The sequence below is a fragment of the Bubalus kerabau genome, chromosome 12 (assembly GCF_029407905.1).
Source record: "Bubalus kerabau isolate K-KA32 ecotype Philippines breed swamp buffalo chromosome 12, PCC_UOA_SB_1v2, whole genome shotgun sequence".
NCBI lineage: Eukaryota > Metazoa > Chordata > Mammalia > Artiodactyla > Bovidae > Bubalus > Bubalus kerabau.
In genome coordinates, this window is record NC_073635.1 from 52712834 (window position 1) to 52731528 (window position 18695).

An 18695-nucleotide genomic window follows, 5' to 3' on the forward strand; every position below is an offset into this window, starting at 1 on the left:
ACAACCAATTATTAAATTACTCTCTGTAGGCTTTTGATTTTTTATGCATAATATAGTTAACTAAGGAGAATAATCCTTAAAACAAAATCTTTAAAAAGCAGGATTTTTTTTCTCCAGTACTCATGTGAAGTCAATGTTGTTTGGTATCAAATATTCCTTTATTAACAATATGGTTCTTTACATGTCATTTATTCTTCATTTTCTTTGATTTAAATCCCAAGTATCAAATTCCCTGGAATATTTCATTCATTCTCTGGTCACAGAAACTCTGAGTTGACTGTAATCTGTATTTAAAAACTTATTCCCTAGGCTAATGATAATAAAAGTTTAACTTTTTTTTTTTTAAATAAAGCATTCGCATTTCAGTTGGCCAAAGACAAATTGTGGGACAATACACTGGAAGAATCAAGGCACCTATCAGCATTTAGATTTAAAAAGGAGCATATATTCTATCCCTGTGTCAGGAAGATCCCCTGAAGAAGGAAATGGCAACCCACTCCATATTCTTGCCTGGGAAATTCCATGGGCAGAGGAGCCTGGCGGGCTACAGTCCATGGGGTCACAAAGAGCTGGCCCCGACTGAGCATGCACGCATATATTCCTTCAGTGTTGAGTCAACAATGAAGCAATGATCTTCTTTATCCATCTGTTGATTAGCACCCAGGGTGTTTCCATATCTTGACAATTATAAATAATGCTTCTGTAAATGCTGGGGTGCATGTATCTTTTAGAAGAAGTGTTTTTATTTTCTTTGGATTATACCCAGTGGATTTGCATCTAAAGCTGTCAGTCTAGACAACTGCTAGCTTGAGTATGCAATTGTCATCACTATCACCTTATTTTAAACCCTCCAGGACATCAATAGACAGATGTAGGAATAATACTTACACTTAATTATACTTATTTCTTATCTGCATATATTTTGATTGTTCACATCTTTTGGCTAGGTTGAAGCTATTATTTATATATTGTCTCCTCAATAACCAATACATTTGCTTTTTAACTTTTTAAAAAAATAAATAGCTTTAAAATAAGTAATTTCCAGAATATCTGAACTGTAAGTTAAGCTTAACCACTTACTGCCTGTCGTAAGAGTCTATACTGTCAAAATATCTGTAGTTCTATTCAGAGAAAAATGCAAATGTACAATTACTAAGGTTCAAATTGAGTGAAGAAAGTCAGAAACACTGTCCCTGTCATTCCACTGCAAACATGACACAATCTTATACTGTTTGTGAAAGATTCATACAACTAGATTTCTTTCTACATCTGAAAAACATATACATAAATAAATATAGATATGAATAAGCACAAACAGGATACACAATCTTAATAAATGTGTCAAAAGAAAAAGAGCGTAAGACACAGAATTGAAACTAAAATTTGTTTACCTAAATGTCAGTATACTAAATGAATTATAAAACTAGAACAAAATTTTCAACCTTAGGATAAAATAGAAATATGCTTTTCACTAGAATATAACATTAATCCATGATAAAAATGCAGAAAGGAAGATGCATGAAAATCTGTAATGATGTATTATCAACTTGTTAGTCAACAATGCCATCTTCAGTTATGGAAATGCTAAATATTTATTCAAATTATAGCATTCTGGAAGCTAAGTTACCCAACTGAACTCATTTTTTCCTTAAAATCTTCTTTTTATTCTGTGTGTTGGTATCAGGTAAGCATATAATCTTCCCTGGTGGCTCAGAGGAAAAAGCATCTGCCTGCAATGCAGGAGACCTGGGTTCGATCCCTGGGTTGGGAAGATCCCCTGGAGAAGGAAATGGCAACCCACTCCAGTATTCTTGCCTAGAGAATCCCATGGACAGAGGAGCCTGGCGGGCTACAGTCCACGGGGTTGCAAAGAGTCGGACACGACTGAGCGACTTCACTTTCACTTTCAAGCATATAATCTTCCAAAACAAAGGAAAACTGGACATCATTCTAGATTAGCTCCTCCAACTATCTTTAGCACGTCCTGTACAATTTCACTGCTTACATGTTTCTAAACATGTTCCTTCTATTTTCCCATTGTAATTTACCTTAGTTTAAGCCCTACTCAGCTTTTCTCTGGAATTTCTGCTTCTAACACTCTCCCTTTCTCCAGAACCCTTCTCATAATATTTTCAGTTATCTTTTACAAATTTAAGACTGATCACATCATTCTATTTAAAATTCTGCAGAACTATATAATCCTTCATCTGTTTCTTACACTTTACTCATTTTACACAGTATTAAGTCTAAACTACTGAGAATGGCTTACAAGACCTTCATGATGTGGCCCCACCCTCTCTAGTGTAAGACAGTGCCATTAGGACACCAACGCTCTAAGCCACCAATGCATGAAGTTCCTTATGTGAATCATGTTTTTGAACATAATCAAATGAGCTTATTCTTTCGAAGTGCTTAAAATGGTGCCTGTTATGTAGTAAAGGACTGCCATGCGCTAGCTATTACTATTTCATACGTTCTCCTCTTTCCTCAGACCACCAACGCACTCTCCCCATGCTAACTCTGAGCTGATGATGGCTTCTATTCCACTGAGAAAACAAGACAAGACAAAAAACAAATGGAGAAGATTCTCATGCTGCTAACACTACGTACTCTTTTCTCTCCTGTTCTGATGGATGAACTATTTCTGCTCCTACTTGGCCAATATTTCCACTTTGTGCTAAATCCCATCCCCTCTTCCATGGAAGAATACTGTTCCAGCAATTCTCCCCTCTCTCCTGCATCAGCAATATTTCTCTCTATTGGATCATTCTCATTAAAAAAACAACCTTAATGTTACCTTTTCCCTGCTTAAAAACCAAACCAAACAAAAACCTCTCCAGATCTCACGTCCTCTGTCTTGGTTTCATTTTTTCCTTCCCTTTATAGTAAAACATGACAGATTTAGCTATAATAACTATCTTCAATTTCTCATTCCCCTCTTTATCTTGAAGCGACTCCATCAAGCTCTAGCAGCTCACTCTACTGGAGTTGCTCTTATCATCAGTGACCTCCACGGTGCTAAATCCACGGTGCTCAGTCCTCACTCTACCTGACACATCAGCCACATCTGATACAGATTATCACTGTTCCCTTGAAATACTTTTCTTCACTTGGCTTGGTTTTCCTATCTCTGTGGCTACTTCTCAGTCTCTCTCGCTGATTTCTCCTCTTTCCCATGTCAGAACACTGAAATGCTCCCAGGGTTCAGTCTTTAGGCATCCTTTCTTTTCTCCCTACACCCACTTTCTTGCTGCTTTAATCCATCCTTAGGGCTTTAAGTGTATATAACAATTCTCAAATTATTCTGCTATAAGCCAAACAAACTCCTAACTTATGTGTCCAGCTGTCCCAGACAGTTCCCCTGAACCCCAGGCTCATGTGTCAATCTCTACTAGGTATCTTCACTGGATTTAATAGGAATCTCAAACTTAACATATCTAATCAATCATTCGAGAATACGGTGACAATTATTCCCACCCCGATCCACGCCCCTTTGCAGCGAGCAACTCTAATCAACGAGTGGAGTCTATTTCGCCATTCTTGAATGTAAGTGCATTGCTTTGACCACCAGAGGATGGCAGATGTGATGCTGTGTCAGTGTAAGTCTCACAAGATTGTGAACACTTTTTCTTTCTCAGAATCCTGCAATGTCCAGACAGACAAACCCAGGGTAACCCACTGACTGACAAAAAAACATTTGGCCTAATCATCCTTTTCATGCCAGCCAATGGCCAGCTAACCCCCGAGGCAAAAATACCTCAGTGACCTACGAATGCATGAAGAATCCCAGGCAGGGTCCCTACACCTATCCAGCTGAGCCCAGCCTTCTCTGCCAACCCACAGAACTGTGAGCTAAACAGTGCTCATTTTAAGTCAGGAAGTTTTGGGGTGGTTTGCTATGCAACAGTAGCTCTAACCTCTCTAACTTTTCCTGGCAGAGTAGGCAGCTTTTCTCCTGTGTTTCCAATGCATCCTGTGAATATTTGCTCCTGCAGACTTAAAAATAATGTCATTTAAAAAAAAAACATGGCTGCCTTTGACAGTATTCCAAAAGATTAGTGATGATATTTTCTCTACCTTATTGCTCCCTATAGCCTAGCACAGAGTAGATACTTAACAAACACAGGTAAATAGATGATGGAAGAACAAATGACCCATCTGAAGAAAAATGGGAATGAAGTGTAGAATAAACTTAGTAGCCAAGACAGAGATGGGAGCAAAGGGAGAGACAGAAGGTCAGATCTTGTCAGGAGAAAGCAAACAGATGCACTAAGGCACACTGTCCTATAAACAACAGCAGCATTCTTTGGCATTTAAGCTTCTAGAATGAACTTCATCAGGGATAAGAAGAGGAAGAGGAACATGGGTCCAGACTTTCCTACCACCGAGAAGATGGTGACATGGAATGAAAATAAACTCTGGCCCAGGACTGAAATGACAAGGATGTGTAGGGAGGCTAGAGACATTAGAGTGCTACTGAAATATATATATATTGGCCCCTGTGACAGATGCTATAGGCTCAAGCATGAAAAATTTTATTGAGCTTATTTGATTTTATAAAATCTGTTGATATCATCCTTTAATTTTTCCTGACAAAAATTATAAAGAGGAAAAGGATCTTAGAAACCAGCTTAGTGTCACAAAACTAACTGGAGGGAGGAGAGAGATTAAAACACAGGTATCCTTCCTAAGTCAAGTGTTTCATCCATGCCACAGCTCACAGCGGGCAAGGAAACAAGTGGAAAGATTCTAGGCTGGGACTGCAGTCCAGGATAAAGAGGAAGTCCAAGACTCAGAAACAAACCTGCCTTTAATACTAATATCTGGTTACAGTGTTACCATATGAAGAATTAATCTCAAAGCAAATAATGAAGTTAAGCTATGAAAATGTGTGGAGCAGTAGCTAAAAAACTCCTTTGTACCTTTCCAAATCCCATCCTGACACTCACTCCACAGAGAACAGAATGCCCTGTCTGAGATGGTGATTTTTCCCCACTCTGCCTTGGACTGTGAGAGATGCTGAATGTTTGCATCAAAAGGCAATATATCAGCAGATAATGATCATCAGGCACTGCATTTTATGGGTGAGTTAAAAAGGGCTCTAGAAATGTGAAATAACCTAACTAAAGCTAGTGAGTGGCTGGAGAGGAAATCTGAGCTTAAAGTCTTTCCATCACTACATCATTGGAGGCTAGGTAAGTAAATAACAGTGCTTTAGTTAAATGGTAGTACATTCAAACACTAATCAGTATGCATGCAGATACTCAGGCAGACTCTTGTCACATTTAGCAAAATTTCTGTCTCACTTGAGAATGTGATAAATGAGTATAAAAGAAAAAGTCTTGTTGCAAAGTAACACAGAACTCTCATAGCTGAGCTTGAAAGTATGATAACCATATTATATGTTATATGTTTAAAATCTCTGACAAAATGGTGAACTGTCTTAATGCTCTATTTGACATTTTTTTCTACAAAAAAGCAAATTATTTAGCTTCTTGGACAGCAGCTAGAAAATACGTATGTTAAACATAGTCCTGTGAAAAACAGTTTTTCAACTGGATTATCTTATGTAAAATTCCATCAGTATAAACTAGAATTATTAGACATCACGACATTAAAGCTGGATTTAATTACTAAGGAAATATTCCTTCTCTATTTTGAAGCTGTATTATGAATAAATTCTGGAATATTGATCATAAGATAACAAGAAAAACAGCATCTCAAACTCATGGTTCACACTGTAGAAGAGATCATCTTAGGCATTCACAATCAATAAATACTCTCTTAATGCTCGTGATGTGTGAAATATTGTCAGAGGCAATGGGATAAATAAAATGATGTTTTCAAAAGAAATGAGGGAAGATAATGAAAATTAAGAATGCAATATTCTTAGAAGAAAATGGGCAATTCCTTTTCTTTTCAATTCAATTCCTTTTCAAGAAAAGGAGACAATTTCCCACCTCTGTCCATTAGAAACTTACTGCCAAATTACCTACCAATTCTAAAGTCTACTTAAATAATTTTGAAATAAAAAAGCAAATGGTAGAACAGCAAAGGAAAAGTTTATATACACACCTCTCCCATGCCTTTGCATACATATAAATATGGTAAGACAAGGAAAATTTGTGACTTTTATTCCTATAATTATTCTATTTCATTAGAATAACATATTAAATAATTTGTATGTACATATGTATGTGTGCCTGCACAAAATAATTTTGCTAATTTAAAAAATAACCAAATTAATTTAATGTGCCAGATTATTTTCAATTCCAAAGATTAATTTAAAAAACCCTATGCTTAGGGGGAAGAAAACCTAAAGAAATACTGACAATAATGCTCATAAAGCTGACACGTGAGGAGGTTTATGTATGTCCTCCTAGAGCCCATCTACTTAACTGGGAACTCGAGTTACGGTATTTGAAAAATCTTTTCCTTTCAAATCATGCTACAGTCTTAAACTATGAAGGGGAAAATAACCAATACAAACAAAGCTAATATCCTAGATGTTAGAACTAAATGGAAACAGAAATTTAAATATTATATATTAAAGAACAGACTTTTTCCATTATCTATTAATAGGCAAAGCTAGATATATAAAAACATAGCCTTTGTAGTCAGGAGAACTGGCCTCATCTTCTGACTCTACCATTTACTATGTGTGTTTCTAGGGCATATCACTTATCCTTTTTAAGCCTCCATTTCTTTACCTGTAAGATAAAGATATCATCTCAAATGAGAATATACTACAATGCTCAAGGACAATATTTAGTACATAGGGATGACTTAGCAGCATAAGCAAAAATCAGTAAATATGGTCTTCTATACATAAATTTTATTTTAGAAACACAAAAGGATAAAACAAAAATGATTCTTATTTTACTAATAATTAGTAAAGGGAAGTTCAGAATGAATAAGCCATTTTCTAAAGCAATATGAAAAACTGGTGGGATGGATAGCAGTGGAATTCGGGAAAGAGTATCTTATGGAATTTTAATTCTGCCACATTCAATTTTCCCAATATGATGCGATTACTACAATTTTAATGTATTTATAAAACATTAAATATTTTTAGATTCCACGCTTGTTTTTAGTTGTGCTAAAGACTAAAACTTCTGGTTTCTGAAATCTGGTAATCAAGCTTTAGTGATATTCTGCTGAGAATAAAAAGTTTATATCACTGGAGCACACACAAGAAATGATTCAGAAAACAGGTAATTCTGAGACATTTCTATGCCATTATTTCAAATGTGCTCCAATATGGTGGTAAAGGAAGGGGTGGTACTAATAACACTCAGACAGAATGTGGACAAAATTATACTGACACAATGTCAGTTAGGAACCTACTGTCCTTTAACAAAGACAAATCTGATTTTCTTTACATTTTGTTTCACAATATTTTATTAAATAATTGGTAAAATAAAAACAGTAATTATACTTTTTTTAGACAAGTTTTTGAAAAGAGCTGCAATGGACCCTTGAGGAGGAACAAATAGGTCCTTATTCCTTAGTTCTCTTGTCTTCTGCCACTATGACATTATCAGGGTAACTTCTCTTTTAAAATTTTATATTTAATATGAATTTTCTGCCTGGTTACAATTTTTTCCTTTTTATTTCCTTGTCCTTACCTTTAACACTTCCTACAACCTGGGTACATCTGAATGTAAAATGTTTGTTGCTCCATTAAATGGGTAAACTATTTATGGTCTTCACCATAATATTTATCAAGGAAGAAAAACACTATTTCACACACATGACACTATTATGTTTCCTTGAAATTCTTCTTTTAAAAGACATTAAAGTGAATATTATATATGAATGGAGATAATTAGCTAGAAATTGATACTATTTATATTTACAAACTAATTAATTGAACTTGACTAATGCTTAGCACAAACCTAGAAAAGCTTATACTCTAGTATATTCTTTTCCTAAGATAGATAATAATATCACAATGAATAATATCATTTGCTAACAATATACTACCTGGCTCCTAATAAAAACTAAACCAGCTGGTATTCTCTTAAGCAATCCCAATAATAGTTATGAAGGTGTTTTTGTAGAAAAATAGTTTAGATCTAAGTGTGAATGTACTTCCTTAAAGTAAAGCAAAGAGGTCATGCACTTGAATTCAGACAGATGACTGTACAAGCTGAGATAAACTCCCTCAATTCTGTGACTGTGTTTACATACTATACAGTTAATATGTGAGCTGCCGGCCAAGAAGAGCATATTGGTGTCATATTAGGAGTTTTGAGACATTTATGGGGAAGCCTCAGCAGCTTATTAAGAAAAAAGAAGACTTGGCTAGTATAAGTGCAGTTTGTTTGGGTCTATTTTCCAGATCAGTATGAATTACTATTGATATCATGGATGAAGGGCCTTTTGCCTAGAAGGCTGAACTGAATCAAATGACCAGTTTAATATATTAAGAACAACAACAACAATAAGCAAGAAAAGAGACAATTTGAGATAATCTGGAAACCTAAGTTGTTCGTCATTTCAGAGACACCAAATTCACTTAAAAGAAACAAACAAACCTGCCCAGTACAGCCTCTCCTCCACCCACGGGTAAAGTGAAATAGGTTCATTCTCTTGTGGCATTGCCAAGTAACAAAACTCCAGTGTAAGTCAACAAAAGTTATCCCTAGAACTGGTGCTTACCACAGTCATGCATTTTATAAAAAATATTAAATCAAATGTTTTCTTTATATATTTTATAGTATGATTTGCTTATTTTGGAATTAGAACAAAAAATAATAGTAATGTTTTAATAACTACACTTAATGAAAAATGTGATTACAAATAAATGTCTTAGCTGAGGTATGTCTTAGGTCAGAACACCTTAAGTGCTTCAAAAACGTGGGAAAGGATAACATCCTTTTTAAATAAAACCAGCTAGGTGAGTTGATAAATAATTAGCAACTGATAAACAACTCAGAACAAAGCTTCAGAAATGGTTTGATGAGGCAGGTAAGGCTGACAAGACTTACTCTGAAGCTGAGGCTGCTGGAAGGAAAGGGGCTGTCCGAACACAAATGGGCTGTGGACTAGGGAAGAGGGAGGTTTTGCAGCTTGATCAAAGATGGAAGGAGCTGGGAGATTGGGTCGTGACTGAATGGAATTCAATATGGCACTCAGTTGGTCACCTGCAGTGGGCAAAACAGTGAAGACTACAACTTGTTATTAATTAACATCCAAAATGGCAAAGTAAATGGTGCTTTACGACATTCAGATAGTCAAACACTAGATAAAACAATGCCAATTCAGAACTCCTGAGGAAGTTGGTGATCATTATCCTCAAATTAGGGACTGAATGCTGTGTGTCATTTTAATAATAGAAGCACTCCAACAAATTTTACATAATAGCCCACCTATAAAAACAAATCCATTTAAATTTATTTACATCTAGCAGTAGCAGGAGAACATACAGAGTCTATGAAGTAACTATGATAAGCTGATTTGTATCATATAAATATAAATGAAAACCTAAGTTAATGTCATCTTCTATGAAGTATCTGACAATGATTATCATCACTTTGCCTCATATGTAGTATACTTCATGCAGAAAATATGCAAATAATATGAATAATTTAATGTAGGATTGAAGGGAGGCAAAGTATGTTATTAACTTAGTAATATTTAGAGTTATAAATTACTAAATTTATATTTTCTTTTTTAAAGTTGCTATTGCCAAAGAAATTATACATTTTTAAAAGCATGAACTCTTTTGCTCAGATAGATAATATAAAAATCTGTCAAACCTATAAGATAAAAAGGAATATAATCTACCTTATTTAAACAGTATCTCAAACATGAATTCTGAAATTTTCTTCAAATTAAGTACAAAGGACATTAGTACAAAAATAAAAAATATGAAACGATATAATTGGATGGATGATAGCTCCTTATTTATGAGAATATATATATTCAAAGGTTTAATTGACATCAAAGAAGAGGGGAGAACAAAAAACATATCCAGACTAGCTGAGGCAGAAACTGGAAAACAGCACTTTCCTAGCCATATTCTCTCAATATAATAAAGTTTCATAAGTAAAATTGTAAATGAAACACCAACAAGCAATAGAACTGTGAACAAAAGTTACATGTCTTTACTTTTAAAAAAAAATTAATGCTGCAGATTACAGGAAAGATTTTAGAGATGATGAAGAATTTTATAAAATTGTTTTAAGGGAAAAGAATTTTTGCAAAAAACAATTACTTGACCTTGGGTAGTTCAAGAGTTAAAGAAAATGAGAACCACTACTAAAGGCAAGATAAAAATAGAGGTTATATATATACAATCAGATCAAAATTTCTTAATATTTCTTTGCTCCATCTAAGTACCTTTAAAGTCTATTAACAAGTCCATGCTATTTCTGAACAATATTAGCAAAATCGCTTTTAAAAAGTAATACACTATTTTTATTTAATAACAAATGTTCTCAAGAAAAAAAAAAAAACAAATGTTCTCAGAAATGTCTGTGTCTCTTAAAAGTTGATTTTTATTCTTAAGATGTTTTATCAAACTATGTTTTAAAGACTGATTTAATGTGACAGCCACCAGTACAATTTGGACATATTAGAGACTTAAAGCATACAATTTGAATTAAACATGGCTTTAAACAGATTTCTATACAGGTATATGTGGTAAGTAAACACTGAGATTTTAATTTAAGGATTGGCAGTGGTAGAAGGAAAGGGACATGAAGCAAACACCACAAAGCACTTACCCTACTTAAGCATGAAGATCTAGTTTAAGTTAGCTGAAGTCTTAGCTACCAGAAATGAGTGAGCAGACAGTACCTAAGCCTGTAGGTTAGAGCAACCCAATACAGGAGGAAGAGCCAAAAAGAAATCTTGCAGCTAAGGCTTCCTTCATAAAAATACATTGTGGAAAGCAATAAAGGTATCAAATAGAAAATGATTTTATTTTAAATTGAGTATTTCCTCCACAATGATGTATTTTGTATTTCGTTGACTATTTCACTATCTCACTTTCTCTTCAAGTCAGGTATTAAGACAACTCTCTTTGTTTCTGGAAATCAAATCCTATGAATTAGTTTAAATAACATTTTAAAGTTAGAGTATTTCCATGGAGACTATCTTCTCCTTCCCATTGTCCAGTTGAATGCCACCTGCTGACAGCATCACTGATTTGAAGCTATGAGTTAGGATTAGGTTCATAAGAAACGTGTGTTCAAATTTACATACAAATGGAATTACAGATGAAATTCAAGCATAAATTATTCCAGAGTAATTATTATTTGGACTGTCCATGATTCTGGTCTCTTCTGTTAAAGCTACCAAAACAAACTGTATACTTTTAATATTTATATGGCTTAGGGGTTTTGTTTTACTTTTTACATTTTTTTGGTTTCATTATATAATCAAACCCAAAGATATCATTTCATGTAATTCAAAATTAACTAAGATAACTGATTACATTCAAAATCACACATATTTAATAAAGCTAATATGCAATATTACTTAAAAATATTACTCAAAATACTTTGATTTTAAACAGATCATTATGGAAAGCTTTTTCTTTGCTCATTAATATTTAATAGCAAGTGGATGATTTAAAAAAGTTCTACTAGATATAGTAACATAGAATCTTAATGATGTGAATTCAAAATGAGTGTTTATAAAATGGGAACAAGTAAATAAGAACTATAAACTTAAGCTAAAATGGATAAAAACAAAACTTGTTAAAATAATACTTTCATATTGAATATATATGTATACCTATGGCTGATTCATGTTGACGTTTGACAGAAAACAGCAAAATTCTGTAAAACAATTATCCTTCAATAAAAAATAAATTAATTAAAAAAAAGAATACCTTTATAAGCATTTTGTTAGTTTTCCAGTAACAAACTTTAAAAAAGTTCTGTGGGTGAACAGTAATAATAATGGGTAAGAGAAGGTAATAAAAATACTACAGTTGTTAGGTAAGTAAGAAACTCACTTTTAAACACCTACCTTTATTATTTCCAAGTCCATAATCAAATCCTTGGGCACTGCAACTTGCCCCTTTATTAAAAGCTTGTACTGAGAAAGGGCTTGGAGGAGGAGTTTGAGAATTTTGATCCAGAAGAACTTGTTCTACAATAAAAGGAACATCTATAACATTAGTTTCTTATATGCTATTCTCTATAGAATAAAGAGATAAAATGGCAAGAAAGATTTTTATGATGAGTAAATTTCAAAATAACCTCACATTTAGATTTGATAATAAGTCTACCAGTTAGGTCACTGACACCGACAAAGTGCACGACAAAGCTTTGTTTTCATCTATCAAATTCACTATTATATTTAGAAATGGAATATGCTGTTATAGAGTCAATTTGCTTTTATTGTGGCAGGATATATCACTGAATGTATATTAATATTTCTGGACCAGGAACTTATATTTGTAACAAACTTATAAAAGGACATTTTATAAAATAAAAACGTATGTCCCATAAATCAGAAATTAAAATATCTTCTATACCAGTATTCAAATAGAAAAGCATCTTCAAAATATCTAAGTCTATGGTATCAAAAGAAATTTTCACTTATAAAATATTTTAAGTTCTCAATGTGAAAATTATGGAAAATTTAACTTTGTACTTATTTTTACTCATTATATAAAAGATATGTTCCCTAAATGGAAGGATGATAAACCTGGTTTTATAAGCACTTTTATTAACAATGTAACTAATAAAAGGCAAAATAAAATCTATCAAATGAATGGTGAAAAAGAGAAAATAGTATTTATTCCATTAAAACAACATTATGAATAGCTGATGGTTTAAAATATACTTTAAACTTTATATCCCTTTAAACTGAAAATGGAATTAGAAGAAAGTAGCAATGTTTTCTTCCTACCCATAAGTCAGAATTCTGCTGTACTGGCGGTAGTGTATGCTAACTCTTTACCAGCATGTCTAGGCTTTTTTTCCCCCAAGAAACCAATCCTAGCACTTCTCTTAGGTAAAACTCTTCAGTATGAGGTGTTTCAGCAGTGAAATATTTCTTCTGAAATTCACCCAGGAACAGCAATCTGAATGGAAAAGACAGCTCTGCTCTCACCCTCTAGACTGAGAAAGTCTAAGTACCAAGTATGTCTGTTTTGACCACAGCAGTATCTTTGCCTATTAGCTTTATCTACAGACATCAAAGACCTACAAAGGATTTTTACAAAGAGGAAAGGTTTAGTTTTACTTACGCTGCTCTGTATGAATAAATTACTATAGTGAAAAATCTTATTCCCATACTAAATTCAGTTACATACTAATACCAATGAGCAGACTATTTGAGTAACACATCAAACTAGCCTTAGTGACTTAAGGCACTAGCTTTTTATTTCTTTCCTATGACCCCAGATTTTATGTCAAAATGTTAAGATTCACACTACACACACACACACAGCAAAAAATCATTAAGCGATTACAGAGAAATTTAAACTTCTCTTAACACCTCTTTTAGGGATGAGTATATACTTTAGTAGAAACAACATCCTGATTTAAGAAGCATTTTATACAGAAAGAACCTTCTACTTTCTAAATAGATGGGAATACAGCTTCCCATATTAAAACTTACTCCTTAGTATGGAAAGCATCTTACATTTTAACAACAATAGCTAATCTTACCATCTGCCAGCTTTGTTATTTGTTCACTTAGCTTTCATATTCAACTTATAAATTATCTCCATTTTGTAAATGAGAAAACAGAGGCACAGAGATACCAGGTAATTTGGCCAGAGTCATACAATTGAAAACCTACAGAGCTGGCATTAGTACCCTGGCAATGCAGTTCCAGAGCCCAGTGTTACAATTTATGCTCACTGCTAGTTAAAATGATTGCTGTTGTTTGTTGTTTAGTCACTAAGCTGTATCCAACTCTTTTGCAACATGATGGGCTGTAGCTCAGGCTCCTCTGTCCTCCCAGGCAAGAATACTGGAGTGGGTTGCCATTTCCTCCTCCAGGGGATCTTCCCAACCCAGGGACCGAACCCATGTCTCCTGTGTCGCAGGTGGAGCCTTCACCTGTGAGTCACTATGGAAGCCTTGGTGTTAAAAGCTAGAATGATTACTAAGCTACAAAGGCTCTGGCAGTCACTTAAACCCGTCTCAGATTATTTAATTATGTTTATAAAAAGCTGATCTCACTTTAGGTTATTTTCATTTGTATCTCAATATCCCTGTATAATGGAAATGTTTAAAGACTGATGGATATGTAATAAATATATTACTAATATATATGTAGTAAGTATACTGTAACTGCTAAAGTTATTTTGTAAAATGTCCGATTTACATGAAATGAAGTTTTCTATTTTTCAAAACATAATAAAGAACAGTTCTACTCTCTCAGAACATTATTTTATGATGATATCATGCTTGAATAAGAAATAAGAAAGCAGGTTTTACAAGACCAATTCCTATGTTTCACATTTCCTTTTAATTCTCTTCTTTTATGTGTATTCATTTAGCACCTAGGTATTTCAAACAGCAAGTTCAATGCTTGCAAGATTTTTAAACCTTCAGCTTTGATTTTACTTCAAAAATAAACACACATAAAAGCTCTTTACAACAAAAGAAATACAGTACACTTTAAACTTCTGATTGCAAAGGTAAATCAGAATAAATCACAAATTTAAGCCAACTTGCCATCTTCATGCCGGAGGTACTGGTTTCCGCCTCTGTCTCTAGCTAAGGACCATGCCTCTCCTTCATCACTCTCACAGAACTCTACCATGCTGTTCTTATCCAGCTGCACCCATGTACCTTCAGAATTGGTTACCTAGTACATAACAAAAAGCATGATTGATTGGCTTGATTCTTTCAGAGCACTCAGGCTGAAAACCAGCAAAAAGTTTGAGCAATTATTCCAGTAACTCTCTAACATCAAGTTAGTTTCTGAAATTAAGACCACAGCCTGAGGTAAGACAGAAATCAATAAACAGTCTCGTAAAATAATGCTCACTGATGACTTTAGTAAAAACAGTATGTTTTTTAAGGCACAGGATAATTCATATATAAATTTAAATGGTACCCCAAAACACATGGCTCTTTGTTTGGCACGTAAACTGTCCTAACACAGCACACTTTCTATTATTTAGGTTGACAGTGCCTATAATGCAACTTGAAAGTGACCCTGACACTGAGAAATAGCATGACACACTACATCATCAGCTGAGGCAAATGCCAGAGTGGACTAAAGAGGAATGTTATTTGCTCAGGACTTCAGTGAGACACACGAATGGGAACAAAGAAATGAAACCGTTTAAACACATCTCCATGCTGAGTCATAGCAAATATTTTAAAGTGCTGTTCATCCATGACAGTATAGTACACATCTGTAATAGCGGAAAGATATGTGCAAATACCGAACACTTAACAGTACAAATCATTTTGCTACATTGCTTTCACAAGAATAATTATGAGAATAAAATTATTTTAAAAAAAGCACAGAAAAATCGCATTAGTATTTTCAACACAAGTAAAGATAAAGAACATTAACATTTAAAAACCTGGGATGGAAATGACAACCTCTGGAAGAAAGAGATGCTTTGGTTGTATTATATTAAGAATGAATGTCTTAGAAGTCATGAAGCTACAAGAATCCATACCTCTCCCACTGCTTTGACTTTGTTTCCCAGAACTAACATTCCAATTGGGATACCTCTAAGGTTAGGGCAGCTTCTGATGTTGTGACCGGAAGGTCCCGTCTTCACTACCTTGTACATGCCTGGCCCTCCTCGCAAGAACGGCATATCCTGTTCTTGCATTGTGGCCTCCTGTGGGCAGCAGGAGTTTATGTCTTTGAAAAAGTCATCAGTATTAGTTTTAGGTTCCTGAAAATTTGAATAGGAAAAAGAAAGTAAACAAAATACAATCTATTATCACTTTCAACATACTCTTCTTAACTTTTAAAGCAAGTTCATAATACACCAACTAAGAAAAAGAACACATATACAGAAATAACTGAAGTGTTTGTTAACACTATGTTAAAGAATAGAGCTGGAGAAGAAAATTATAGCAGGAGAGCAGCTGAACTTTAGCTCCTGTCCCCTCTAATTTGAGGAACATGGTAGTACTTGATTTTACATCTATCTATCAGTGAAATATTCAACAATAGGAGAAATGAAAATAATTTACTGTATGAACCACAACTGAAGAATTCTGAATCATTATTATTGCATTGCTGCCTGTTGGTATGGGTTAAAAAGTCTAAATCTTCATTTTTTTCCATTTTTGTTTGTAGTAACTATTAACAAATAGGAAAACAGGTATAAAAATTCTGGAGACTTATCTATAAACAGAGATAACAATGATGAAACATGTGCAAGAAATACGACTACTCAATTTTAACTAGTTATGAATAAGTGTACTTATAAGAGTTTAATAACTCACCTTTTCTTAATATAGCACAAATAAAAGTCTCGTTGATTTGCTAGACTATTATTAGACAGTGATAATATTAATGCTATTAACAGAAAAAGATGATCATGTTTTAATAGAGAGGAGAGATTAACATTGAAAAAGCAGTTTATATAATGTATTTGGATATCGGAATAATACAGTTATGTAAAGTTTAAAAATAAAATAAAATTTAAAAAAAAAAAAAAAAAAAAAGAATCACTTCTAAAATGAATGAAAAGAACATGCCTTAAACTATTTGTTGAATCTGAATGCCATGATGAAATTACTTTTTATATAAATGCAATAAAGAGAAATAACAACCTTCCCATATTTTCTCTTTTTCCCAACTAGATGTAAACAAAAGTTCCACACTGGAAGTTTTTTCATTTTTATTATTACTTCTTTAAAACACATCTAAACTGCACTTTAAAACATTTTTTTGTATTTATTTATGTAGCCACACCAGGTCTCAGCTGGGGCACATGGATCTTTCAGCTGTGGTATGCGGGATCTAGTTCCCCGCCCAGGGATGGAACCCAGGCCCCCTGTATTGGGAGCGAGGAGTCTTAGCCAGTGGACCACCAGGGAAGTCCTGAAACTGCACTTTTAAACACAATGATACAGGCTCTACAAATGGCTTTATTCAAATACAGTAAAAAATGATCATCATGGAACACTTATGCAAACACTAGGTTAAAATTAAATTGATATTTAGTTATGTTATAAATAGGGTAAAATTTAAAAATCTAATATATTATGCAAGATAAAATATGACTGAATAGCTCTATCCCTAAGAGAAGTATCATTCTAAAAGATATGTATAGATGTCCATTATGTAGTAGAAATTAAAAATAAAATCATAAGGTTAAAAAATATAGATTCAAAAATTTTCTGTACCTGTGACTTCAATATAGGATTGGTCTGGAAATTTTTAAACCCATTATTAACCTTCACATAATATCTTGCAAATCTCTCTGTGGTGATGAACAATCATCAATTTTCACTTACACAAATACAAGGAATGGACAATATTTACTTACATTTTCTACAATTTTGTATCATATTAATCCAACACTCAGTTATTCATTGACAATTTCATGAAAATGAGAATTTTAACTATTTGAAAAATTTTAAATCTAAAATAAAATATGCATTTATATACCTATTTTTGCATATTTGTAAAAATTTATACATGTGCACACCTATAAGAATATAAAGACAGTATTCAAAATAAAATCGAGAGTAAGGTTTAAACTTTAATTGGGCTATTTTATTAACCAGGTTTTCAGTAAACATTTAAAATGTCTAGAAGTAAATAATTTTAGCAAATACATCATTTAGTTGTAGCAAACACAACTATTTCATAGTTTTTTTAAAGAGTAAAATTAGTCATACATACAACTGATGTTTTAAAAATTACATGGTATGATGTAAAAACTAAGCCAATAGTAATAGATTTAGTGAAAAAGCATCTTCACTGGTCTTTATGATACATCTTGAGCATTTAATTAAGTTTTGACAACATTTCTCATTTGACCCCTCAGGGTAAACAGTGAGAGAAAAGTCTTGGCAAAAACTAATAATAACAGCAAGTTCTTTACTGAATTGACAACACAGGAAGACTGTATTAAAATATTTAATATTTTATTGATTAAAGAAATATATAAATTAATAAATGTACAGCAAAGTTTATCCTTTTTTAAAAATACTGAACAGTATTAAAAAGAACTGATAGACCTAAAATCACAGAACTATGTCTGTTATTCTCAAGCAATTCTAAAATTCACGTTTTATTTAATACAGAGATTTAAGACCTGGGCACCATCTTATGAAACTGATGAACTGCAATGTTATTTTTTGCTCCTTGCAATTCCATCCCATTCTTATATGAATATTCAAAACAGCACTGAGCAAGGCTAGGAAAAAAACAGAATAGCCATGGGGTTGAAATGCTCCCACTTGATAAGCGAGGTCTGAAAAAGCCAGACTTGTATATAATTGCTGGAGAAGCTAGTCATAAAATTAAATATAGCAAATCTGAAGTCAAGTAAAAGTTGAATAATGCAGTCTTTGGCAGAAATAGAGGGAAAGGGTTTATGGGGAAACTCAATTGCAGTACTTTGTATGTAAATTGTTTTCAGCAAAAAAAAAAAAAATTAATCTTAAAAAATATATATTAATCTTAAGCACAGGCTTCAAAGATATAATGTAAAATTTGTTATACATGCTGAAATACCTGCACAATGTATGACTGTTCCTTACAGTTAACTCACCTGGGGGAAAAAA

At 33.3% G+C, this 18695-nt stretch overlaps 1 protein-coding gene across 11 annotated transcripts in view; it reads right to left on the reverse strand.

Annotated features, from left to right (window-relative positions):
- Window positions 1-18695, reverse strand: part of MYCBP2 (MYC binding protein 2) — a 260797-nt gene that overhangs the window by 48278 nt on the left and 193824 nt on the right. For 5 of the 11 annotated variants that reach the window (XM_055542695.1, XM_055542690.1, XM_055542691.1 and 2 more), the window contains 4 exons: window positions 15617-15841; window positions 14655-14787; window positions 11986-12108; window positions 8994-9173 (listed from right to left, as the gene is read on the reverse strand). In XM_055542695.1, coding sequence (XP_055398670.1) covers window positions 8994-9173; window positions 11986-12108; window positions 14655-14787; window positions 15617-15841 — 661 coding nt within the window. The remainder of the gene's footprint in view (window positions 1-8993; window positions 9174-11985; window positions 12109-14654; window positions 14788-15616; window positions 15842-18695) is intronic. The other 6 variants (XM_055542694.1, XM_055542693.1, XM_055542692.1 and 3 more) reach the window with 3 other exon arrangements.